This window comes from Pipra filicauda, unplaced genomic scaffold (assembly GCF_003945595.2).
Source record: "Pipra filicauda isolate LSUMZ 115617 unplaced genomic scaffold, ASM394559v2 scaffold68_size4259465_pilon, whole genome shotgun sequence".
Classification (NCBI taxonomy): domain Eukaryota; kingdom Metazoa; phylum Chordata; class Aves; order Passeriformes; family Pipridae; genus Pipra; species Pipra filicauda.
The window spans coordinates 2,347,092-2,374,502 of NW_024104853.1; the positions used below are offsets into that span (position 1 = coordinate 2,347,092).

The following is a 27,411-nucleotide window of genomic DNA, read 5'->3' on the forward strand; positions in this document are numbered from 1 at the left end:
AGGTGGAGAGAAACAAAGAGCAAAATCCTTGTAAAAGCCACTTGACCACAAGATCTTAGTTTAAAAAATAAATACATTTTCCATTTTCACTTGGTTTATTCTAGGAGAAATATCTCCTGATCCGAGTGAGATCAGCGACTGCTAACCTGGGGCTTAGATGAGTGGAAAAAACATTTCACAGAAAATTGTCAATGTAGACAGGCTTGAAAGTAAGTGACACTAACTCCAGTAATACTAGTCCTGGACTTGTCTCGGGGAAGTTTAAAGAATCTGTGTCTGAATGGAAAGCAAAACCAAAGACTTCTGTGCTCTCCTGCTAGTGTGAGCAGTACCTCTTGCCTGTGCTCTCCTACACGTCTCCTTTACTGCTGCTGTTCAAGATGGGAAAGTTCAGAAGAGAGCACAAACAGGCTCAGACAAAATCCATAGGGAGGCAATGCTGTTTAGGGCTTGTCCCATCTTGTGCCATCGCACCAAGAACCCTCCTACTGCGACGGCACCTACTGAACTGCAGCACCTATGATGACAAAAGCAGTCTGAAGTTGCTTCAGACCACTATGTGCTTAGTTTCTCCTATTCACATCTCACCCACTTGTAAACTTCTACAGGGAATTAATGCAGCCCTCACACTGAGAGAAAGGGAAATAGTGCTGAAGCTGCAAAGGCAGTTAAAAAATGTTCTCTTTGGTCATTGTTTCCAGGAGCACTCAACTCAAATGACAGCTCATTTTCCAAGAGTTTCTAAATGAGTGGCTGAAAGAGTAAAAGAATGTTTTAAAAATATATATACAGGTGCACAAGAAAATGGATTGTTTTTGCTGAAATTTGCACAAGTAGCTCCCAGGCTGGACTTTACACTGGGAGGGTATCACATAGCAACATACATGCCAATTAGCATTTTCCCCCAAAACGTGTCACCTTCACCCCCATCTCAAATGTTTTAAACTTCAGAGTTTTATATCTGAGTTTTAACAGATTACCAAATTCATGGATCTAAAAAAAAATCCTGTTGTACGAACAAGCTGGATGTGCAGGTTGAAGTTCTGACAGAGCTATCAGGACAGGCTTTCTGGTGCCCAGAGATTTCTTGAATTGCCTCTGACACAAATGAGAGAGATTACCTGGGGTGTGCCAAGTCTTTCAATGAGAGGAACCAAATGTAGTGAAGCATATTTTGATTCCAGTCTCTTCATTTTAGCATCAAGTCTTTCACCCTCTGAAAGAAAATAAAAAAAAAAGAGCACTAATAAATTGCAGTTAATCAAGAAAATTCTTATTTTCACCCAATCTTTATTCAGTGAGGAAGAAAACTCTGTGTGTCATTTTTATAGGTAATTTCAGTTCTAAAGAGTGTGTTAATCTTCAACACGCTTTTAGAAAAATATACATTTATATTTTAAAATGTTACATTACTTGTGCATACAGAAAGAAGGATTTGTAGTAAAATATATTTAATTAACTAAATTCAAGGAAGAATAGAAGGCTCTATTATGCTGCTGCTGACATACTTGACCCCTACTTGTACTAAGACAACTAAATTGTCCTTATGCATAAAACGCTTTTCTCTAGAAGGTGAAGTATACTTCACCTATGCGGATGGAATCTTGTGTATAGCAAGGTTGAAAAAGCAGCTGGCACCCCAACACTGGCAAATAGGAAATGTACTCTGGCAAATGGGAAAATACCATTTACAATGGTCTGGTTAGTTTTATGCAGAAATGCAAGTAGCTGCTGTGAACCTGGAAACATTCTCACAGATTTCTAGCTGATGGGATTTCTCCAAGCAGAACAAATCAGCTGCTCTGGCAGCAAGAAATGGAGAAGAAAGGAGACAGAGGAGCAACACAGAAAGAAGAAAAGGTGGGGGAGCAGGGGGGGACAGCTCACTTTCTGTTGATGAAAGAGGAGAACAGATACCAAAGGAAGTAATATTGCAAATATTCACTACTGCATACTCAGTTTAGTAAAAAGGATGTGAAAAATCTACTGGGACCAGGAACCATTGATATTTACTTATTTGCTGACAGATTTCCTACGCCCCGTGTGATCAAACCTACTCCATCTGACAGACAATCCTATAATCTGAACTGCAGCTTCAGAAAAGCCTCTCACCATATCCACAAAGCAGGATAATACTGCCCTGGGCATCCATCCTGCTTTTCCATATCACAGCATTCCTCTTCTTCCTCTTGTAATTTGCACAGAGCCTTGCCAAAAAACACTTGTTTTTTCAGCCAGGCAAACAGACCTCAATCTGTTACCTTTGTCCTGCAACTATCAGTGGTGTTGTAAAGGGTGTCTGGGGACAGTTACCAAAACTGCAGCAGCAGCAAGGGAAGTGGAAAACATTACCCAAAGAAAGTATTTTCACTTAACCCTTACCTTTGACGTGAACCCTGGGCAGGATATTTTGGAATGGTGCCGCATGCAACAGGTCGCACACTTCCTCTAGGGACTGGAACAAAAAGAAAATGAGAAGCATTCAGGACCAAAGAATCAATCCCCAAACCACACCAGACCCCACAACAGAATTCCAAATGCAGGTCGATGCCATTGTAGAAACACAAGAGGGCAGCCGGCCTCCGTCACCACCACAGGGAGCCTGCTCCCTCCTCATGGATCACTCCAAAAGAGGATTTGATTTCATCAGGTTACCCTGAATTCCCAAACTCCAGCAACTCTCCTCCCTCCCTCAGCTACCAGTTCATAAAGGGCAGGGTAATTATTAAATAAACTGATGCAGAATAAGTAATTTCGTTGGGAAAGTGGCAGACGACTCCTGCGCAGACAAAGAGGGGAAGAAGATGACTCACTGCTTGGTTATTTTTACCAAAGCCACAACCCATTATCCTAGTGGGAGCTTATCGTTGTGGGAGCATCTCCCTGCCAGGCAGGCTGAGACACATAGCAGCAGTGAACCATGTCTTAGGAAGTATTTTACATCTTTAGGGACAGAGAAAAAGGGAAGCAGATGTCTCCTGTTTCTTGGCTGCTGTATGTACGTGCAGAGAAAATGCAGAGATGACCAGAAGCAGATGCATGACTTTGCTAAGACACTCTCCTCATTTTTGAAGCAGAGGCCCTACTAATTTGTAATCCCTCAACACTAATATTAGAAGAGTTGTTCATCAGCTATACTCTCGGCAAGGCCAGGGTACTGGGGCTCATGTGCCTTTTCCAGGTCTAATTCCTTGATGTCAATACCAGGAAAATGCACGTGTTAGGCAGTCAAGATGAACAAGACCCACCCACTAGCAGAGATGTACTCAGAATTACACTTTGCACTGTGGTAAAGTCTAGATTAGTTATGATGGATGACCAGAATGGAATAAATATGGAATTTCATGACAGGACATTGGGGCATGACTGAGGGCAAAATCAAGAAGACAGGCAGTGAATACAGGTGTATGACTAGCAAGTGTAACCTAGGCAGTGTCCCAAAGGCAGCACCTCCACACTTGTGTCACTTTGGTACACCATCAAGCAATCCTCTCAGGAGGGAGTTAGGGCCCTCACCTGCCTGGCCTTTTACCACATACTCATTCAGCCTGAATCCAAAGTAATACAGTTTCTCATTCTGTTTCAGTCATGCCATTACTGAATAGAGGTTTGCTGCTTGTCACCTAGCCCTCAAATTACTCTTCCCCATGAGGGAGGGATCCTTCTAACATCACGAGCTGGACTCTGAGGAACAGCATGTCTCCATTACATCATCTAACATCAACAGCTTTAACAGACCCTAGAGAAGTCATCTTCCATGAGGATCTATTTTTGTACAACGGCAGGCCCCCATCCAGCCTGCTGAGGAAATGACGTGGCTGGTTTGCAGTCAGCAAAGATCTCTGTGTGATGTCCAACCTCGGCAGCACTGTGAGCCTGCACAGCCTGGGCAGGGTGCCTGTATGCACAGCAGGAAGAGACTCCCCACCCAAATCTCAACAGCACAAGGTAGATAAAGAAAGGGAAGGCAGCACACCTGTTGCCATTCTGGTGCATTATCAATGCCCACCTTTCTCTCTGTAAGCACCCAAAAGCATTGAAGACAAAGAAATTACAGGGGGTGGACATTTTGTTTGAACAGTAAAAAATAATAATGTGGAAGAAGAGTGGGAAAAGAAAACTAGAGGTAGGAATAAACAGCAACTGTAGCACTGTGCCTTCAGCAGTGGGCAGGTTTGCACAGTGCGAGGTATAATCAAGATATATCAGAACCAGCTGAAAGACTGGACACATTTCACAGCTTCATTCGCACTGGGACAGATGAAAGTCTGCCAGAGCGGGCACCACTGTCAGCCATCAAAGCAACAAGGGGGATGTCCAAGGATGTCCACATTAACTTTGTGATGACAACAGGAATGGCATGCAGGAAAGGAATATAACAGTACCAGACGCACAACTCACTGACATAAAGAGAGTGTGACTCTCTCTGTTGTGACTGAATGCAGCAGTACTATAATATGTGATTATAATTTATGGTGAAGATCACAATATTAGATCCTCAGGTACTATACAAGAGGCAATGTCTCTCACCCAGCAAGGTCAGGCATCACTGCTGTCTCACAGATATGAAAGCCCCTGCAAGATTGTAAGAGATTAGCACAGGGAACTGTTTCTACCCATCTGCACATCAGCAATAGCAAACTCGCAGATTTCAACCTTGTTATTGATGACGTCAGTAACAAAAATATGAGAGTACATTTTGAGAGACAGATGGATTTTAAACTAGCACAGCAGGCACCTACCAGACTCTGTTCAATGAGGAGGCAAAACAGGACAGCATTTCCCACTTCCCGCAAATTCTGGAAGCAAACAGTCTTCAGTTCTGCATATTCAACAATGTCCTTCAATTGATGGTGAAAAAACTCTAAGATACCTGAAATCAAAAGAAAAGCAAAAAAATAAATAAATCTCAGGAACTAGAATGAAATCTAGTGACAGACACACTTGTTACCTCAGGAAAGCAGACAAAGGATACCAGGCAGGTGGATAAGTCACAGGGACCAGGACTAATTTTTCTTTCTGCTTCAAAACCACTCTGATTTTCTAACCAATTTGCCTATTCAAAGGTTGCACAAATGTGTGTACATATACTGTATAGAGCAAAACTAACCAAGGGTGCAGGTTTAGAGTTCTATCTCCATGTATCAGCACATGAGATTTTATCACCAGATGTGCAACCTAGAGGAAACTGAAAGAAGCAGCACTTAAATGCATTAAAAATCAGAGGTTATGAAGTGTTAAGCCAGTAGTGCACTGACCTTTTTAACTGCACACATCATGCAAAATGGAGCCAGTGTAAGAGGTAAGAAAAAAATACCCAGGAGCAGGAAAAGAGACTAGGCTCTTGTCTGCTATTAGTCCTGTTCTAGCCTCTGTTCCCCAACCTGCTGCATCACCTGAAACGCTCAATTCGCAGCTGCTATTTTCATGGATGACAGGGCCAGCAAGGAGCAGAGAGTTAAAGATACAGGGAATAGGAGTAGTGTCAGGGTATGACTGACAGTGCCACAGGGCCAGAGGCGATCTGCAACCTCACAAAGCAATTAAATACAGAGATCACAAGTAAAGCTCTGCTGGCTTAGATCCTACTGACAAGCATAATCAGAACAATTTCTGTCAAAGTTTTGCCAAAAGCTGATAAAAACCAGCTAAAATTATGATTTTCAAAACCACGTAATTTCCACAAACATATATCTTTTCCACCAAACCTCTCCCAAACGACAGTGATACCTAACACATTGGTGGACTTCCAGCTCCTTACCCTCCAGCCCCAGAAAGGCTGTGCAGTCCCTTGGTTAGAGATAAGCCCAGGAAACCATGGGCTCAGCAGCTTCTGCAGAGACCCGACCTGGTTAGCACCACAGAGATTAAAGTGATGTGCGGGATGGGAGAGGAAGAGCAGAGAACTTCAGTAGGTCAGACAGCTCTTCAGCTTTTTACAAGTTAATTTTTATCAGCATTTGTCCATCTGTCTGCACAAGCCTGCCCCTTTTAAAAAGCCACCAAAACCCCTCAGCTGATAACAGAAGAAAATGCATCATACAAAGCTTTCCAGTTGAATGCTGCATATGGCAGTTCATTTCCATTACACTGAATTAAGTCAGATAAATCTCCACCCAATTGCATCTAAAGCAATTGAAAGAAGACAAGGAAAGAGAACACAGATGCCCTTCATCACCTTCCCATGTGCTTCTTCAACACAAATGATGAACACTTCTCATGCAGGAGATTAGACTTTGTTATCTACCCAGTAAGGCAACAGTTGAGCAGAGCACACAAATATAAAATACAGCCGGCATCCTATCTATTCCAAGGAAATCCCTCAAATTCAGCAGAGGAAATTGAAAACATACAGTGAAGGAGAGAACCATGTAGCTAACTCCCACACTTCTACAGAAAGTCTTATGTGATCAAAATTAGTAACACGAAACATCAGTAAAGTACATGACGAGGTGATGCAGGGTTGGCTCTGTTACATCTCAAAGAAGTGTTTGTCAATAGAAAATTAGCAGTAAATGAGTGTTCCCACATATATTCAGTGAAGATAAATTTCAGACCTAACTTTAGTACTCTGGTGACTTGACAGAAAAACAGATCTGAAAAACTAATGGAGAAAGGTCAGATGTAGCAAGTGCTTGCTGAACTTAATTTATTCAAAAAAACCCACATTTACATGTAGCTAAAAAGCAAACAAGTCATGCCAGCACATCACCAACTCCCTCCTCCCCATAACACAGGGAGGTACTGTGTAATGAAAAAGCTCTGGAAAAGGCTGTTGGTGTTCTTTCAACGCTGCAGAATACAGGCCAGTCACAACTGGTGTATGAGGAGCAGTGAACACTTGTGTTTGTCATTTAAATACACCTGCCCACCATGGCAATGGGATGCTAGAGTACTGAGTACTGGGACTCCTGTTTTAAAGATGAAGTTGAAAAGGCAGGAAACTTCTCACAAAAAATTTTTTGATGCCAGGAAAACCATGCAAAGTTAGGGAAGCTATACCACAAGTGTACAGCGTGTTCTAGTTACACTAGTATTTCCTTTGTATTTGCTCATGAAAGGGTTTCCACAATTAGAAAGAAAGACCTTCTGAGGATCAACTGCAGAAGTCAAGTCAAATACTATCCTTATACCAAGATGTTTTGGAAACAAAAGTCTATTGTGTTATCCTGAACTTACGTCTGTGCCACAAAGAAAATCAAACTAGAACACCTACCAATGTTTCTGGTCTTAGTATTTGCGTCACGTACACAGAGATTGATGATGGGTGAACAGAAGTGCTGGAAGACTCCCTGAAACACAGTGAGTAGACTTCTCCACAGGGTTACCATGGCAATAAAGCACTATCTGAGCAAACAGGACATTGGTGACATGGACAGTCATGGAGATGTTTTTCCTTTTAGCTTGTATGGTGAGTGGAGAGCAACGTGGTGAGAAACAGAAGCTGAGCAGAACAGCAAGGACAATTCTGCTACCACAACATGGAAACAATCATTGGTCATGACAAGGATGGAAAGGGGTAGGGTTTTCAGATTCCACTCAATTCCCTGTCCAGCCTGTGGATTTTGTGGGGAGTTTCAGAAAAAGATTGATGTCTGGAAAGACGATGAGAAATTTTTTTCATGGGCAGTGAAATTCTGAGAATAACCCGTGTCACCTACAGCAAATATAAAGAACCAGGATGGCACAGAGAGAAACCAGGAACAGCAAAAAGAAACTCATATTGAAAGTGTGACTGACACCAAAGTGAGCCATTAAGTCCACCCAAAAGCAGCAGGATAGTAGAAGTCAGAGAGGCTTGAGGTTCATACCATAAAAATTACATATTCTCTTTTACAGTCAGCCCAAGTGGCAGAGCTCCTCTCAAAATCCTTAGCAAAGTTCCTTATTTCTTCACCCAAAGCCCTAGTCTCCATATACAGATATGCAAATATGCACACCCACACAGATGCATTCATGAACAAATTGTGACATTATTTTGAAAAGCTGACAGCCAGTATTTAGCATGCATTTAGCATTGTTTCAAATGCTGCCATTATCTGTGTACTACTTCCCTTTAGATCAAGGGCTTGATTTACCAGCAAAACAGAAAAAAGTTTACAGAGTTACATAGGCTATTTTTGATGAAAGCACAATCTGCTCCCCAATGGAGTCCTGTGGCAGAAATACGTCATCATGTCTTCATTAATGTTCAAGCAATGGCATTCCCAATTACACTTCTGCGTACAGTACACAGAATTGTATTTTTATGAAATACTATGCATGCCTACAGAAGCCCTGGAAAAAGAAAAAGTGTCTTAGGAAAGTTAATTTCACTTAACTGCATGTAACCTTCCTCCTTCCCCTAAGGTGCAATCATAAGTTACTGAGTTAGTTATATAGACACCGAATGAATCAAGGTTTTTGCTTCTCCTCTCCCAGAAAGCAATTTTAATTAAATCCCTCTATTCCTGCAGATGGGGTGACATTAGGTGTCATAATAATTGATCTTATAATCCCAGTTTCTGATTTACACAGATCTCAACAGAAGCAAAGACTGTTGATATAAAATAGATCCAGTAAAGTACAGAAGATTAGTAAAGGATTAGTTTCCTTCTCTGCTTCCAAAATCCTATCCCAACAGCACTCAAACAGCAGATGCCAAGTTTCAGCTGTGCAGTCTGTACACTAATTCATTTAGGAAGTTTGAGCAAATCAACATATGCAACACAAAGCTGGTTGGAGTCCTTCACTTTGGTCACCTTTCATTTCTCAGTTCACACCTACAGACTGAAATCAAACATGTTCCAGAGCTCGAACAATTCTGGTACCTAAAAGATTAGGACAAAAATGAGCTGCTAATTTCTGACTAATGACAAGTGAACTGAATTTCTGACTAAAAACAAACTGGATCTTTAATATAATTGTTGGCCTAGTGTGTTTTGGGTTATTTTCTGCAAAGAACTGACTTGACTATTATGAAATAAAATCTAATAATCTGCAATAGCAAAACTGCTCCCAAGAAATCAGGTGCTATAATGACCCTTAGTCTATGTTCACTTTCATACATTTCAATACACTCATACTTTTCAATACTAGCTCCAAATACTTCTTTGGCTCACAAGAGACATCATTAACTCTGCATATCACTGGTCCTGCCATTCCTTGGCATAGAAATATTCGTAAGGTTTAAGCACTTCCATGTATCCAGGAATTGTGACCATGGAGCCTGTGCACTGTGTTTATTTTGCTAGAAAGAAATACCCCATTGTTCTGCATATTTAACGAGTCCTTACTGCCCTTTTGCAGTCAACCAGGTGATTTAGGTCTTTCAAATAGTCTGTGATGCTCTCACAAATCCTTCTCCAATGGACAGATTTCAGAAAGACCTATGAATACATTCCCTTCATCCAGTGAGCACTTAAGCCATTGTGCCTCCACTTAACTTATTCTCCTACTCGTCTGAGTTTGATCAAAAACCTGGGATAACAGGAAGCATTACTTAACCCTTCTGCTACGCCCCAAGTGATGCTTCCCCAGCAGCCTTCAGCCACTACTGGTCTCCCCCATGCTTCCCAGTGCAGGCTTGCTCCAGTTCCTATTACAGTCTGACCTGAAATATTCTAGAAAAAGAAGCCATGGAAGACTGCTTTCTTGCCAGACTGCTGTGCTGAAGCAGCTCACAAGGTGTTGCCAGCTGTACAATCAGCCCAGGCGAGATGGGAACACAGCAGCCAGCAGCACAGGGCATTGGGAGACTTCCCCAAATTGTGGTGTTAACACATGGGATTTCAAGAGATCATGGCCTGGGGTAACAAGTGTTTTGTCCTGCACCAGTTTGAGTGTTTTGTTTCTTTGGTTTGGTTTTGTGTGGTTTTTTGGTTTGGTTTTGTTGGGGCTTTTTTAAAGAATATGGAAATGCTATACTTACGAAAAAATACACAATTAGGCTACTTTCTCTTCAAGTTTATGTCTTGCTAAACTCATCAGTTTTTAAAAAAACTTTCTTTTGGAGACGTAGTATACCAGTGACAAAAGCCTCATCTCACAGCAGAGATGACAAATTACTTTCCTCATGGTATTCAACAACACTTCAGAGCGGCACGATACTCATTCATCAAAAGCAGGAATGCCATGTTCAAATACTCAAAAATAGCAGAAGAAAATGTTACCTCCAAGATAAAATTTCAAGTTTAAACTCTTATAAGGCAAATACTCCTTTAAGAGCTTCAGCAACTTTAAAAGGTCCCTTTAAAAATCTTTATGCTTAATGTATTTTTAGACAAATATTTTTATGACTACAAGATGAGCAAGTTCCCCACTGCTTTAGACTGTTCCTATGGAAACAAACCCATTGGCAAAGAGGAGTCCTGAACAACTCTGATGCCACTGTCTGTACTCTGCTCCTTTTAGCAGGAATAAACCATCATTTAGAAATCCACAAGTCTAGAAGGCTGATTATGTATGGTTCAAGGAATTGCAATCAGCAGAGACCAAACAAAGCTCTCCAAATAAAAAGTCCAAAGCGTATGAAAGAGCAAGAGGTTTATTTACTGAGCATACTTAAATCGCTTTGCTTGTGGAGAATGGACTCAGGAAATTAATTCTGAATTGATAAATGCATGTTATATCAAGAGAGATGAGAATCTACATATTTAATCTAGGGATTGGAATCACAGTTCTGGTCTGTGTATGTAGGTAGTGCCAGTTAAGTGATTGAACAATTTGTTATAAAAGAACAGAGGCAGCACACAGATATATCCCATAGCACTCAGGCTTACTACTACAACCAGTAATTTCTGAGAAAGCTTCTGGAGGCAGAGGAGAGAACAGTCAACAGTTGGCATGTATTGGCTTGCATTTTCTGTTGCAAAACACATCAACAAGGTGTGGCAAAGACTGCTACGGAGGAGAATTTAGCACAGAAAGGTGAGGACAGTGACTGAAATCAAGCACACTTTGAGCCCCCCCTTCTATAATCTGGCAGTTCCTCTCCAGATATCAGATGAGGGCTAAAATTTACAGCACATCCTCATCACAGAGAACATTTTGCTTTATGAGTCAGAGCTGTTCCAAGGACAGACAGCTCCATGATGGGTAGGTGTCAGAGAGCACAATGCAATGCTCCCGTGATGTGAGAGAGGGATAGAGGGGCCCTGAGCTTCCACAAGTCTTTTCTGTCTGATGTCTTTGAGAGGAAAGGGAGAAGTGGCAAGACAGTGTGATAAAGGCTTCTTTGAGGTAAGACTTTAATGAATGGATAAAAGCCTCAGATACATTATTTTTATATTGCTAACTACCATGATTCATCCATTTCTATGCTCTAGGGAGAAAAATAGGAAGGAAACACTTAGTAAGGCCTCAGTTTCATTTAATATTGGTAATGAACGTCAAGAAAACTGTGGGAAGCAGAAAAAAACCAACCTCATTCCAGTTGGAGTGGCATTTAATAAAACTAAGCAACTCTGGAAAAATAAACTCAGGAGGTGGGTGGCACATGGAAGGATTAATTTGTGTTAATTAGAAGTTGTGGAGGAGGAATATTTTGAAGGGGGGAAGCAGATTCAAAATTTCAGTGAACAATGTGATAAATACTAATTAGCCAATTATTTCTCCATAGTGGCAAGTGGCTTTCAAAGCCATTTCTTCTCCTGCAACTGTCACTCCTCCTGTTGAGCAGCTAAGATGCACCCCACACAAGCCTCAGACATAACTATTCTGGCAGGACCAGTTTGCCTCTCAGGGCAAAGGAAGAGGGAATAGAGGCTGTTCCAGAGAATCAAGGTTATCTAAATTAGACATTTAAAAAGAAAAAATGTGAGAGGTTAACTTGCAGAGGAAAAGCTCAACACACTTATGAGAAAGACTAGAAATAGAAACTATTGTGAACATCCCAGCTCAAGATCAATTATATCTTAAGACTGTCTATATACAGATTGCCATCCTTCTGCCCTATGCACAGAAGACTTTAAACTTTATTATGTAATTTCAGAAAGCCCAGCATTCAATGATTCATGTTGTGGGAATAAACAAAATAAAACACCAAAGCCTAACACAGACTAACTGCTGATTATCAGGAGACAAAAGAGGAAGGGAAAGACAGACATATACAAGATCTAGAAGACAGTGGTTAGTATCATCTTATTAAGGCTGCTGTGATAACACCAAACATGAACTAACCTGGAGAGCCGTACTCATGTCTTGGTAGCCTACAGATCTTAGGCATCACTTCCATTAGGGTCTTGACATACTGAAGAATTGTCCCTTGTAACTAAGAGAAAACAAATGTATGCAAACATGTCAGTGTTATTGAACGAAGAAACTTTACAAGGAATTGCATTCAAACTACACATGAATTAAAGCAGTTTTAAAAATTTTGCGTTTAATTCCACCAGTCATCATATTTAAAAAGGCAACTTTTTAAGATGAATAGAACTTCACTTTCCTTCATGTGGCATTAGACACCTTTTGCTACAAGAAGAGTGGCACAACAGCTAAGGCCAGGAAGGTAAAAAAGATGAAAACATGCTCTTGTCTTGCACACTGTCTCTACTGTCCAACTAACTTTTAGGTTTTTGGTAAAAAAGTTACATTTGAATACTTTCAAAACTATTCAAAAAGCATTTGAATATTTTCAAAAGCAACAAGAGAGAAAAGTTGATGATCAGATATGACTGTAACTGCCCAAACTGGCTCTTCTGGACATACCAGTTGAGACACAGCAGTTCCCAGCCTACAGTCAAGTCTGTCTTCCTCCCACTAGATACCTATCTCTTATCTATCTCCCCACATCCGAGCACCTGCATCAGGCATTGGCAGGATACCTTCCCCCAGGCCTTTTAACTTTCTTTGTAAATGACTAAGTGTTCAATGCCACCTTTAATGAATTGAGAAGATTTACCACTAAGTTATTTAAAAAAAAATCCCCCATAAAACACAACAAACCAACACTCAACACCCAAACCCTGAAAAATATATGTGATTTCCTCTTTCCTTGAAGATTAGACTACATCACTTCTTCAAGCATCCTACAGCCTTTCTAGAACACCAAAAATGTAATTAGAACATTTTGGGAATTACTGTAAACAAACTGCCAAATGTGTCAAGTGCCTGAAGTGTGATTATGAATGCCACAGTTTTCCCCAGCCAGATTTTTTGGCAGGAAGCTTCTTACAGGCAACAGGGACAGGGCAGAAAAGACAATTTCTTTGGCTTAAATTAACTGCAGTACATTATGGCTGTATATATAGATACTAATAATATAGCAAACAGTCAGTCCCTCAACCTCCTCCTAGTTACAGAAAAGGTCCTTTCCAATACAAGGTACCCAGGCTGTATGGGTAACATCTTCAACATCTGGTCCAAGCACCACTGCTACATCAAACATGAAGATCAAACCTGGCTTGTTATTAAGGAGTCATCTACTAATGATGTCCTTAGTGACAGCCCTGAAGTTAGGCTCAAGGCAGAAAGCACACTCCAGCTGTTGTCAAAAACATATCAAGAAAGAAAATTTACAGTATGGTCTTTAAGTTGAAATCAACTAATTTGAAATATTCACACTTTTCCAGAGTCTACCTAGGCCCTAACATCATAGGTCTCCACAAATTAAATTAAACTCTAATGAAGAATCTCAGGTTTTCAAAACACTGCTCAGGGTACCAAGGCATATCTATTGCTTGCACAAGACTGTCAAGTCCAGCTTATATTGAACCTCAATGGAAGTTATTTTAATTATTTTTATCCAAGATCTTATTTTCACTTTGTTTTCCCTGAGACATTTCCTACCAGAAACCCTTTGGAATAGCAGAAAATTAAAGACAATTAGCATACCAGGCTCTTGACAACTTTCAGCAATTCCTCCATCACCACAGCAATGCCCTGATATCCAAGAAGTCTACAGATGACTTTAAAGTGAGGGGGACCAACAAAATTCCTGTAGTTGCTGTAGATGCTGGAATATGCCAGATTCAATGCCTAAAATGAGAGAACACATATGATTAATGGAAACTTCGTCTGCTTGTATCTTTATAATAATATAATTTAAACAGTGTTTTAAAGTATAATAAAACTAAAATAACATTGTATCCCACTGTCACTCTGGAAAGTTTAATTACAGAGTTTCCTTTTTATAAGGCAGGAACTTCAACCAAAATCTCTGTATTAGCAAGACAAAGTTGCAAACACTTTTTTTTCCCACCAGACATCTTCCACTTACCATTTATAAAGCCATGAACATTTCCTCTTTTGTATTTTTTTATTTACATGAGTATAAAAGGCTTAAGAGCAGTCAAAGCTAACATTCAGACCCCTGAATTTAAAGCACAGCTTCTATTCCTATATCATCCATTTTATGCACAAAACATCTTGAAAGAAGTTACTTCAATTTTCTGTTTTAAGTCTCTGAGTACTCACCTCCAAGAAAAAGCCTTCTGCAGTTACTGCTCTCTGCAACTAATTAATAAGGATCTTTCTTCTTCAAACCCCTTAGCTGTACACAAGATCAAAGCAAATCTAAGTTTGGGATGTAACCTCATGGAAATTCTTCAAGAGCTGTATAAATAGGACAAGGTGCTTTGCCATATTATCATTTATTTCTATGAAAGTGAACACAACTGTACAGACTGGTGCTGTATGGGGATTTAAGAACTGTTTGCTGAAGCCACAGATCAGAGAGGAGTCAGATAACTTGACATCCTCCATTTCTGCAACTGAGTTGTTCTCCTAATATCCTGAAATTCAATTTTAAGAGGGAATCCTGCTCTTTCTTTCTCCTTTCTTACAGAAGGCACTGTCGTGTTTCCTTTTATTTTCTGCAGTTTCATTCTCTCTAATACATACATGGAAAACAGCATACTATTAGACTTTTAACTTCACACACAGCTGTTACAGAAAATTTTCCAGGGAGAACATTCCCTTCAATGCAGATCCTGCCCTAATTACCTATGCAAGTCAACACCAGATACTAGAATTCAAGTAATGAAATTCTACCAAGCTCCTGAAGGATTTTAGTCTCATAACAGAAAAAGACTTAAAAACCATCTTTAGAAGCAATCAGGATCGAAAATGCATATTTTTATTTATGTTATAAATCTCTATATAAACACTAGTTTCCAACTGTGGTCTTAGAAATTTAAAAATTGCATTCTAGATGCAAACTAAAACAGACACTTGAATAAGTATTAGAATCCTAATACATAGCAGAGTCCTGCTATTACATCAGAGCTGGCTAAAAGGCCAAACTCCAAATATGTCCCACCAGGGGGACAGTCTAAAGCAGCATCCCTCTAGTGCAACCTGTGCATTTCCATAGCTTTCCGCAAATGGAAAAGGGCTCCGGGGCAAAGACAGTGGAGAGAACTGGGGAAACTTTAAGAACAGATGTGCAGATCAACGTCCTGGTACACTAAGCATTTACACAACTGCCCCTAAAAGATGAGATTTCCTCTTTTGCTTTTGATGTTTCCAATCAGGTAGGTCTCCACAACAAACACGTCCAAACTATCTATTTTGACTATAGCACAAGGAGAATTTTACTTCAGTAGGTTAAAGTCTTTTACTGCTGTGAGGCTTAGGGGAGGGAACTTCTCTTCAGACAGCAAAAATTTGTCATAGACAAGCAAGCCCTAAACCCATGATTTCAGTATTTAAAAAACTTCACAATAAGAAGCCAGTCAATCTAAAAATACACCTTTCTTTAATGTAAACCTCATAGGAGAGTACCTAAAATGGTCCACTGTAAATGCTGGATTATTGAAGCTTTATGAACTGTGAGAAGGGATTTAGAAAACACCATTACACACCACCACCACTTCCCCCCCCATGATGCACAAAAGCATAAAATCCTTAGAGAAGAAGCCACTAACAAAAGGGGAGTGGGGGTGGAGAGGGAGGGAAGACAAGTTGTTGTTCATTATTTTTTAATCTATACTTACTCCCTCCCCTACTTAAATTAAAAAAAAAAAAAAAAAAGAGTTGTTAGTTGCTGATGTCATCTAAGTGCTAACATTAATCACTCACAGCATCACTGGTCCACGCACAAGAGCATATAACAGGGATGCTCAAGCAGTACACTGTCCAAGGGGAGGCAAGCAAGAGAGGGGGGGAAAAGACATTATTTTTTTTCTCCTGTATAGTCTTTGAAAAGCCAGGCAACAGCATCTTTAGACAAGATGTGCTCTTGCATGAATTTAAGTGGAAGAGACAAAGAAACCATGTCACTAGCAGCATCGGAGAAAAAAACTGAAATCACCAAGCAATGAGAATTCAATCCAGGGAATCTGAGGGGAAGAAAAAGCAAACTGGCAAACAGGGGATCAGTCAGGAAATAATTCGTGTGGAAAGGGATACAGAAAACTTGGTATCTAAATCATTTTCACAGCATCATCATCATATGAAAATTCTGTTCTGAAATTTCCATCAGGAAGTGACGGTAAGTACTGACTTTACAATCCATAAAACATCAAATGGTTTTTCCAAACATTTACATGTCAGTAACTATGTGTCTTCTAATAACTGATGTTTTGTAACATTAGAAACGTATCATTGTTTTTTAATTACAGTCCAAACATTCTACTTACAAAATGCTGTGAGGATTAAATTGGTGAAACTATTGTTTCTAGGCTGTGTTAGGAAGTGTTCTAAAAAAAAAAAATTATAATTTTAAGTGCTAGGGATATACCAGCTAAAGAGAAGACAGTCGAGAAAGTAAAAGCTCTGATCTTACTAATGCACCCAATTTCAGTATCTGCAGTAGCTGGGTAGATGCCAAAATGTGTCTGTCTGATAAGTTTATTTGATAGCAAACTCAGTTCCTTTATATTGTTTCTGTATTAAAAGGGTGCACTTACCACATAATTAGAACAGTGGCATCTACTCAGATCATTCATATCCATGGTTTTACATCATAATGAAAATTAAGATACATATTTTTTCTTCTCACTTCCCAATAAGTATAATCCAAAAGCCTTGAGCAACAATTTTCATACATAAATAGGCATAGAATTCTTACTGTTAATGTAATGTCACTATTAAAATCCCACTAAAATAATATATACTTTTCCAGTCTTCTATATAGTATAAAATATAATTATTACAGCATAATTTCAGAACATGTTATGAGCAAATCTTACAAGATTTCTTCCTCAGAGAATTTTCAATACTTAATTGCTATTTAGCCAGGAGATGTAACATTTTAAATCTGATCATAACAAATTCATTTTTATAATTAAGTCATAAACAATTAAATACGGTGTTATTGTCATGGCCATTTATCTTCATTAAAAAAGTAAGAAACTTTCCAAGTGGAAGAAAAACTTTCACACGAGTGCCACTGGAAACAGACAATTAAATGAAGAGATAAGCTCTTTTTCAAAAGTTACACTTACAACAGTAAAAGCAAAACCAAATGAAAATACCCACTGGCTGGTATTATATATTCTTTCATAGATGTGTTTAGAAAATTGCACAAAATAGATGCTTTCCTTTCACTATTTACAGTGGTAACATATACTGAGAATCTCAAAATACTGGCAGGTTTTCTATTTTGAATTTTATTATGAGGAGGAGAAGTTCAGGGCAGACAGACTATGGGATTACACGAAATCATTTAGAACAGAAAAGACTATCAGTAATTTTAAAAAAAAACCCACTACTTTTCCAAGAGGTATGCTACAGTGAAAGCTGTATTTCACTAAGCTTAACTTGAGAAAGCTTTTCCAAGAGGCTGACTAGCATCAAGACTAGATATTGTGATACTGATACCACCAATGTACAGTCATCACAGCCACTGTCGCAGTGGAGCCGCAGTAGCTACAGATGTGCTAATCCACCAGCAAAAAATGGAGTGTATCATAGAACCACAGAATGGTTTGGGCTGGAATGGACCTTAAAGATCATCTAGTTCTAACACCCCTGTGATGGGCATAGACACCTTCCACAGCTTCTCTGGGCAACCTGTTTCAGTGCCTCACTGCCCTCACAGTAAAGAATTTCTTCTTAATATCTAATTTAAATCTATCCTCTTTCAGCTTAAAGTCATTTCTCCTTGTCATATCACTATCTGCCCATGTAAAAAGTCCCTCTCCAGCTGTTCTGTCAGCCCCCCTTAGGTACTGGAAAGTGCTGTAAGGTCTCCCTGGAGCCTTCTCCTCTCCAGGTTGAACAGTACCAACTCTCTCACATGGTCTTTATAGGAGAGGTGCTCATATTCATATTCGTGAATAAGAAACTAATGTAAAATACTGGAGACAAAATAATATCTGGTGATGTTTCCAAATACTATTTTGTTCTTCAATTGAATGTGACTGGCAAAAATGAAGACTTGTGGATGGTAGAGGCATTTATTCCTCAATATCCACTCCTGCCAACACTCTTTTTCCACTTAACATAAAATGCAAGATACTCAGACTAGAGAAAAAACAACTGCTGCATTTTTCCATTATCACCTGGAAAAAAAAATGTAAAAGGAAGTTATTCCCTGATTGCAAATTCTGCAAAAATTCACCGTCTCTCATGGAGAAAAGGTAAAACTGGTCACTTGTACAGGCAGCAACTCTGAATTTCTCTAAGTTTATGTTTATCCTTTCACTTGGAAGAGAAATACACATTTTAAAATACCCCAAACTCTATGAACTTTAATCTCACAGTTTTACATTGCAGTACCAAAGATGAGAGCATACTTTCCTAATAAACTCCATTCCTAAATTACAGAGCACTACGATTAAGATCCACACAACATCCTCAGTGCCACAGATTCTCAGTTACCTCCAAAGAAGGTCTTCCCTTTCCACAGAGAGATCAGCATCAAGAGAGAAAAAAAAAACACACGCGCAACATACTGATGGGAATAACCATCCAAAACATCACAGGAAACACGGCAGTGGTAATTTGGCCAAAAATGGCCGGCTGTGTTGACAGCTTTTACAGCATCATGTACCACCCTAACTGGAACAACATGCTATCCAGCTACTCGAGAAAAAGCTTTCAGAAGGAAGAGAGGGTGCCCACCAGTCGCTCCTCCTTTGTTGTTGAAAACCTAACTCCACTAACCACATACATCATGTGCGTGACCTGCCAGTCCGCAAACCCCTCCAGTGACCAGTGCAGAGTGTTTAACACACTGGAACGAGACCCGGCATCTGCGAGCAACACCAAGAAAGAGCTGGCACTGGGCATCTGGCTCACCAGCAGCATCCTGCTCCTCATCATTGCTGCAATCCTCCTCTACGGCTGCCTGCATCTCCTGTGCCGCAGGAGACACGAGCGCTTGCAAGAACAAAACAGGACCTCCAAACAAGACCACGAGGAGGCATGGACCAAAAGCGTGGCTTACACCTCAGAGGAGTTCAGCAGACAGAGACAACAGATGCAGGACACTGAAGAAAAGCATCCAGGTGGCATCCAGCTGGCCACAATCATAGAGAATCCCTGTGCATGCAACGAGCCTGTCAGGTCGACTTCCCAAAGTCGGGAACAAGTCCCAATAACGGGACAGTGCTCTGCTATAAATTAGAAACCCTTTGTCAGGGAGAAGATTTTTACTACGTATGATATCCCAACTGCTTCCAACACATCACATGCATTGCCAGTGCTCACAACAGGGAGCTCTGACTTCTCACCCCAGCGCTCTCAGCTGTACCTCTGGTGTCATATCCCTTTCCAACAACCTATACGCATCCAGAAGTACTCAGAAGCAAAGGTTCACATTCCCAAGAAGTGAGCGCTTCAGTTACACTCCATTGTTTTAAAATGAAGCATGTAGCAAATAATTGGTTTACATTTCAAGGGGATTTTTGGTTGCTTTTCTTTAGTCTAAAACAGCAAGCAAATAGAAAAATTCATCAAAAGTGACCATGAGAATTTTTGTAGGTTTCTGGGGTTTTGTGTGCTTTTTTTTTTTTAACTGGAGTGAATAAGACTGAGTAGAAGTTTTCAGATGGTAACTCAGACTGCTACACTACAGGCAACTGGAACCTACACACAGAGTGCAGTGGTTTGACAGTGTGAGTTTTACTCATACAAATTTAACTGCTTCCCAAACCACACACTGCAAACTACTACATTCAGATTATATACTTCACTGTCCATGGTGCTCTCCATAGCTCCCATGTGCATTGAGGTCAGTCTCAGTATGTAAGCTTAACTCACCAGGATTTTTGTGGTATCCTTTCATCTGTCTTTGAAATTTTCCCTCGGTCTAAATACATGCAGCACAGTGACTTTGTAAGGACACTTCTAATTAAGGAAACATCCTGAGTTATCATATTTTGCATTCTTCTGCTCCCACCACAAGCTACCTTCTGCTCCACGGGCCAGTGACTCCCTGTAGAGGAAATGGAATTCAGAGAAGCAGCTCCCGGCCCTTCCTTCTCTCTTTCCCTTTCAGTTTCAATGATAAAACTCACTAATCAGCTGCAAATTTCTTTCTGATTGCACAGTACATTTTGAGTAATGAAGGAGGGCAAGATAGTAAAAATACATTTTATTTTTGTAAGAAGAAAACCTGTCGATTATCTTACTCTGCCTCGAGCTTCATGGCAAAGTGCCAAGGTCCTTTAGACAGAAACCTGTTCACCCTCACAACATTACAACTCTTGTCTGACTTGCATGCATAAGTCACCCTGTTTTAAATCTCTTAAGTGCATTTGTGTTCCATAAAAACATAATAAATCTTAGTATTGCTATATAGTACATACAAAATACAGGATATTTTGCCTAGAAAACAAAGGTACACTGTGACTGCAGGCATTTTAAATTGTTATTGGTATGAATGTATGTGTGAATTCAGCTCTCACCGACGCAGTTCAGTTGTACCAGTAAAGGCTGGAGAACTGTTAGCTGGGCAGATGCCATCCCTTTCCACCATGCCCTAGAAGTTAGGGGAGCCTACAATTTTGGCAAGAGAGTGTCCAATTTCACAGCAGGTAGCAGATCTCTTCAGCTACTCTATTTTGACAACAATTCCCACGACTTGTGAAAGGCATCAACTCTCATAGTGGTAGGAAGACAGAAGTTGGCATAAGTTTGATGCATCTTCTTTTTTTTTTTTTACTAGGATAAGCATGGCACACAGAAATGTGTGCTGATGGGGGCAAGTATTACTTTTAGAAATCAGTTCAAAAGGCATCTGTATTGTGTGAAGTTAGCCATAACGTTTTGTCCACCTGCTACAGAGCATTTCCTCCAGCTGACATGTTTTTCTTTGTCTTGCACATCAGTCTCAAATAAACTTGAGAATGATAACAGTGTACCGCTGTTTCAAATGATGGTCTTTCATGAAATAGACACTGAAAAACCCTCTTCAGACAATGAAGCCAACACTACAGGTTAACTTCCGAAAAGGGGTGGCTGGGTACTGGGGACAGAAAAAATGCTTTAATATCTTTCTGTAATCAAATTAATGGTAACACTCCTGTGATTGGGTTTTCATCAAAGAAAAGATGATTTTAATGTTAAAGGGATGGAGCCAAGACACATATTCTTATCTCTGCCAACATCTTGGGCCCTTGAAAACCTGTTTACTTCTCTGCATCTCTGTTTCTTTATGTGGGTTTTAAGGCAGTCCAATACACATATTGCCATACATTTATGTTATATACACATGTATATATCCTACTGATAACAAGAAGCAGTTCAGTCTTAAAGCAGTTAAGAGGCAATTCACCTACTGAATTTTGTTATTTGTATATAAACACATATATCCAAAAAGACACGTCTGTATCAGACTGAGACGACAAAGTGGTACCATAGAAGTGCTCCCAAAGGGATTTACCTCATCTAAGTATAACACCATTCCACCCACAGAGTTTACTGTGCACTACTTAGATAAACATTTATATTATCTTACAATCAATGAACCATCTCGCACCCACTGCAAATGAGCCATGTATACAGAGTGTCATCTGTGTTCTCCACTAGCTTTAAACAACTCATGTCATCACACGCTCATAAAACTACATGATTCTTCCTCTCTTGCTCAGAAAGTTTTATTACAGATTCATTCAGGTTCATTCTAGCAGTTCTGTGTTTTAGTAGTTCACTGTCCAGTTTTAACCGTCATCTAGTAAGGGGCAAACATTCTAAACTCATATACCAAACTCATAACAAGTTACAACATAGTGCAGATTGATGTTAATTACCAGCAGTAGATAAAAACCATTATATTCACATTGAAAAGTACCTTCCAAAAGGGGTGTTTTTCAGAAAACAAATGAGTTAGCACCTACAAAATGCAGGAGACATGCAAACATGAAACTCTTTGGAAAATACTGAATAAGAAAGCAAGTTCTTAAATGTTGGTCTACACAACCTCTATAAAACCAGGCATTTCATCAACATGCCAAGTTAGTTCAAATCCCCAGAGGAGACTCTTTTTTATATGTACATTATAAATATTTTATGCATCCACTCCTTGTTGCCAAATTCCAACCTGTTAACATTAATTTCATTAATCCTACACTCACCTTACCTGGAAGGAATTTCAATGACCATGCTCAACAATCTTTTAAAACATTCCAGCTCACTTAAAAGCCTGAGGAGCTTTTGCAGGTCAGCCCCTTCCCACCTGACAGCTCTGCTTCCGTCTCAGCCAGCAGAAATAAGTTTTATCTGCAGGGTTTTGTTTTGCTAATTGGATGAAGATACCACTCAGGAAAGTTTAGATGCAAAAGAGAATGTTGCTACAACTGTCTATGCTAAGCATCACTACACATTAGCATAGACCAAATGCTTTGATTAATTTAGAAATATCTGAGAATATGTGAACACTTGGAGATCCAAACTAAAACCTTCTTTAATTACACTTATACAAACATATTGCTCGTGCAAAGCTTCTGCACAGAAAGTGTTTAGCCATTACAAGTGCAATACATGCATGTATGAGTGTACATATGCACGAGAAATCAAAATACTCTTGACTTGACCTAAATAGACACATGCATTGCTAAAGAAACCTAAAAACTCCAAAATGCCAAAAAACTCCAAACCAACCAGCAACAAAAAAATCCAATATGGAAAAGACATTTCTTCACTATGAAGGCAAAATGATCAATGTGAAGCACTCACCTGAATATCTTAAACAGTTCAAGAAGTCAAAAAAGACAAAATTAAAAAAAAAACCCAAACCCACAGCTACTCCATATATCATTATTATCCAGTCAGGAGGCAATTCAACAACATAATAGTTAAAGGACCCAAACAGTGATGTGCTCTGTAACAAGCCTGGTCTATACTACACAGAATAATATCATGTAGTCATATTCCACACTAGAACGTGCAGCCTCCATCCTGTAAGAATTCCTATCTGTTACTGGCTATATACAGTAGAAGTGTAAAAAATTCCATTCAGGTATCCTCAATTTCGAACCACACTAGATTCAAGAATAAAAACATACCCCTGTAAAAATTTAAAATTACAGAGAGTCAGGAATATTTGCTAATATAGGCATATTTAGTTATGAAATTTGCTCCAGAAATGCAAGTAATTGCATTTGCTCAATTGCTTCTGTTCATAGATAAAAATAATCAAGATTTCTGAAAATGTAGAGCTCTCAGAGTAAAGATTACTAAACTCATTTTAATAATGTAACCTGACTGATAAAAAAGTGTTCCTCAGTTAATCCTCTGTCACTCATCCCACTGTATCATCACTCAAATAAATTGAGTTAGCAATCTCTATGAAATTCAGTGGGTTTTTTGCTCTACGCTGCATCTGGTCAGCTCCTAAAATAGTAAGGAACACAATAACTCTAATGTAAGAAAATCCCACTTTCCTATAATTTACTGTTCCCTGTTGGCAAATAATTATATAAAACACTATTCACAGGACCAAACAATCAGCTGTTACATTCCACATTAAGACATGTGAATCATTTTCTACTTCCTTTACATTTTAAAAGCATGAAAGTTTTACAAATACAACAGATATTTTAGGACTGAAATCTGTAACTTCTGAGCTATCTCTTCAGCTCTCAAAAACTAGATTGCTGGGCAGAGATTGCACCACATAACTAGGATATGATGTACAGAAAATAACAGTAATACACAGACTAATTATGTTCATGTTTAAGCAGGAGGTAGATAATGAAAGTAGCCTGACATGATACTTAGAGTACACCTGTATAAATTAAAAGTATAACTGAATACATATTTTTAAATAATGTTAAATAATAATAAATAATTTTAAAGCTTTTTTATTGTCAATTCTCTAATTTGATCCTTATATTTTCATTTATCTTTTCCATACTTAAAATTTGCCTCCCAGGTATTCAGAAAAACAATGCAAAATATAGAACAACAGCTTGTTAAATATTCTCAAATGATTTGTTGAAGATATCACTGCTGATTTTTACTGCTGTTGGAAGTAGGTTAATATTTCTGACTGGATATTAAAAATGCAGATATCTGTTAATACATTATGCCTTTAACTGTCATTAAGACTCAGGTAATAATTCTGAAGCATAAGAAAATAGATCTGCAGTGATCAGGGAGAACAAACCTATTACACATGAGCATAGCATTGGTCCTCTGAACACAGGTTAACTTTCCTCACTCGGGTAGCCTCATAAAAACCACAACTATTCTCTTGTGTCAAGTGCTCTTTCAACTTGTCACCCACATAAGCTCCTTTCCAACCTTAGTGTCAGGGATTGCCTTAAGGCAGAGACTACGTGAGTGCATATCATGTACACTTCTACTGAAAACTTGCATAAATCTTCCAGGCCCTCCTAATCTGCAAAGCAAGAAACATGACGCTAATGCAGGAGATGAGATGACCTGAATTCCAATTTCATCCAATGACTTTGAGGTCCTTGGTTGGAATGTTACATTTAAAAAAAATAATTTAAGCAGTTTGGTATCTGATAGTTTGTGATGGTCAGAATCTATATTCCTTTTAAGTCAGATAACATCTGAAGCAATTTTTCCTATATTTTCCCTTTACTTCAGTCTTGCTCACTGTAACAAGGGAGCAGCTGCACCCAAGATGGGCTCTCATTCTCACTTCACCAGATGAGTAATTAATCTTTTCTTTAAGTCTGCTCTGCCACGATAAGCAACTGTGCAATGCAAGGTGGTTGAGAGAAGGAATTATTTTTAGCTATGTCAAATAAGACTAACCATCAGACTAATCACTTGCACTTTGGCTGAAACATATGGTGAGCTTCACAGCAAAGCCTGAAAAAAAGTGTACGTTCAATTTAAAATACACACAGAATGTATTTCAGGCTATTTAATAACTTTCATATACCATACTTTCTATAATTAAAAAGAGATACCTTTAAACATTAGCAAACCATAAACGTAACAGGAATTAAATCCAACCTTTGATCCATAGAGATACTGTGGCTGTGCATTAGGCTGCTTATCTCGCTGAAACTCCTGAGAAAATGGTAGCACGGTCCGAACAAATCTATAAAAAATAGTAAAGAATTAATTAATTATACTTAGGTTAGTCAGTGTGCACCTGATCCACCTTCCCTGTATAATACTGCTTTCATCTGCATATAAAATCAAAGCTGGAATGGTAGCCTTTCAGCCCTAGTAGAAACTGGGGAAGCACATAGCCTGCATTGCCCGAAAGCATGGACACAAATCATAATGCAGTTCAACTGTTACTGTTCTTCCAGTGGTGTGCACAGTCCCAAAATAGCCCTCACCTCTACTCTAGCCCAGTCCAGCAAATAAGGAAGCAATTAACAAAGTAGCAATAACCTCTCATGGGGAGTAAGGAAGCTTCCTTGTGCTCACAAAATTAAACTCTTGAGAAAGAAGTACACCTTCAAAGAAGAACATGACATTTCTATTTAATGTTTTGGAGCTTTGTTCCCCCCAAACTCACAGCAGGAGAAGTATGTTAGATTGTTACCTTTAAAAACATGAGGAAGGGTATAGTCCTTGTAGCAAAATTAATGCTTCCAAAGTTTGATTAGACTTTAGTGTGAGCAAATACCAATACAAACCACGTTTAGCTTTACCTTTGTATACTGTTAAGAGGACTGCAAGAGAACTACAAAGACATGGAGCAGTGCAAAAGATAGGATCAAACAGCCAACTGAGTGCCCAACTGAGGGCACCAAAGTCAGAAGGATTACTCACAAGTCCTCTTGTGAACAAGCAGCACAGACTTTCCCCCCAATGTTCCCTGTTAATAGTGTAATGAACATTTGGCAGCACTACAGTTTTAGTGCAGAAAGAAGCTAATCAATATCCACAGCAATTCTGATTCTGCTTAACTTCACTAAACAGAGGAAAATTATTGAGGGGGTTGTTTATGAGTTGGATGGCCACTTTATTTTTTTAACTTGATTAAAAAGGATTTCTTGCTAAGTGGTGCAAAGCTGTATATGCACGGCAAAAAGCGAAAACAGCTATTTAAGGAGTGCACATCAAATGATTGTATCGAATCAGGCTGATCTGAGTGATAACCAAGCAAAATAAATGCATCTAGGACAAGGTTTCAGGAAAGGAAGTTTGCAATATGCTACAATATCATAAAGTAGAATTTTATCTTGATCTGATTTTGTTTAAAATGTATTTTAATTTAAACCAGCATACAAAATCAATTTTTCATTAATAATTTTTCCTAGAAATAACAGACATTCTATTTTTAATACATCCATTTTCTAGCAGAAAACAAAAACAGCTATGCTATCCCAAAATTGTTTCATCCAGACAAGTATAAATTGCACCATGTTGCTTTCAATTATTTCCACTATGTTTTATTTCTGAGAAATCTGAATCATTTTTGTGAGACTCTGTAACTTCAGGACAACGTTTTCTATTTTTTTTTATCCTGATCAAAAATAGGTACAGCTACTTGTTCAGACATAGTTTATCCCATCTTCCCAAAAATACTTGTATTTGCTGCAGTCCAGAAAGTGTTTGCATTTAGAACTTTTGAGGAAAAATACATCCTTTATGTGTATTATTTTTGATACTATATATATTATTGAAATCTCTTTACGTTTATATTTCCTCAGTTTACAAGTTTCCCCCCTTCTCTCTCACTTACATAGAAATTGAAAACTTTCCTTTGAGATCACTGGAATCTGTTTTCTGCAGTTACTTCACTAATGAGTTTATCAGAGATGATATAAACATTTGATGGAATTCAAAGTAATCTGCAACATACGACAGTCCCGGAGATTATTCCCCTTTATCTCTCCAAATCCCATTCCTTTTGAAACTGACACAACTTTGAAGCCCTAAGAAAATTTCTAAAATGAAAGAAATCATAAGAGAGATGTCATTTGATAAAAGACTGGGTTTCAGCGTGTGGGCACATTGGGCAAGAGCTGATTTCTTATCACTAAACTCACAAGGAAAACAGTATTTCAAAATATAAGTGGGGGCACCCCATAACTTCGGAAGTTGCAACTGTAATTCTTAAACTTTTCAAAAGGTTTTGTGAATATATCTCAATGACAACATCAT

General features: G+C 39.0%; 2 protein-coding genes across 5 annotated transcripts in view; one reads left to right on the forward strand and one right to left on the reverse strand.

Annotated features, from left to right (window-relative positions):
• CYFIP1 (cytoplasmic FMR1 interacting protein 1) overlaps nt 1–27,411 on the reverse strand; it is a 74,644-nt gene that overhangs the window by 2,375 nt on the left and 44,858 nt on the right. For all 4 annotated transcript variants that reach the window (XM_027726372.2, XM_027726371.2, XM_039388798.1 and 1 more), the window contains 6 exons: nt 25,300–25,387; nt 13,813–13,956; nt 12,160–12,250; nt 4,743–4,873; nt 2,383–2,455; nt 1,122–1,216 (listed from right to left, as the gene is read on the reverse strand). In XM_027726372.2, the coding sequence (XP_027582173.1) occupies nt 1,122–1,216; nt 2,383–2,455; nt 4,743–4,873; nt 12,160–12,250; nt 13,813–13,956; nt 25,300–25,387 (622 nt within the window). The remainder of the gene's footprint in view (nt 1–1,121; nt 1,217–2,382; nt 2,456–4,742; nt 4,874–12,159; nt 12,251–13,812; nt 13,957–25,299; nt 25,388–27,411) is intronic.
• Nucleotides 16,026–21,229, forward strand: LOC113990709 (fibronectin type III domain-containing protein 9-like). The gene is made up of 2 exons (XM_027726373.2): nt 16,026–16,411; nt 18,691–21,229. The coding sequence occupies exon 2, from the start codon at nt 18,821–18,823 to the stop codon at nt 19,490–19,492; it is 672 nt and encodes a 223-aa protein (XP_027582174.1). The 5' UTR covers nt 16,026–16,411; nt 18,691–18,820; the 3' UTR covers nt 19,493–21,229.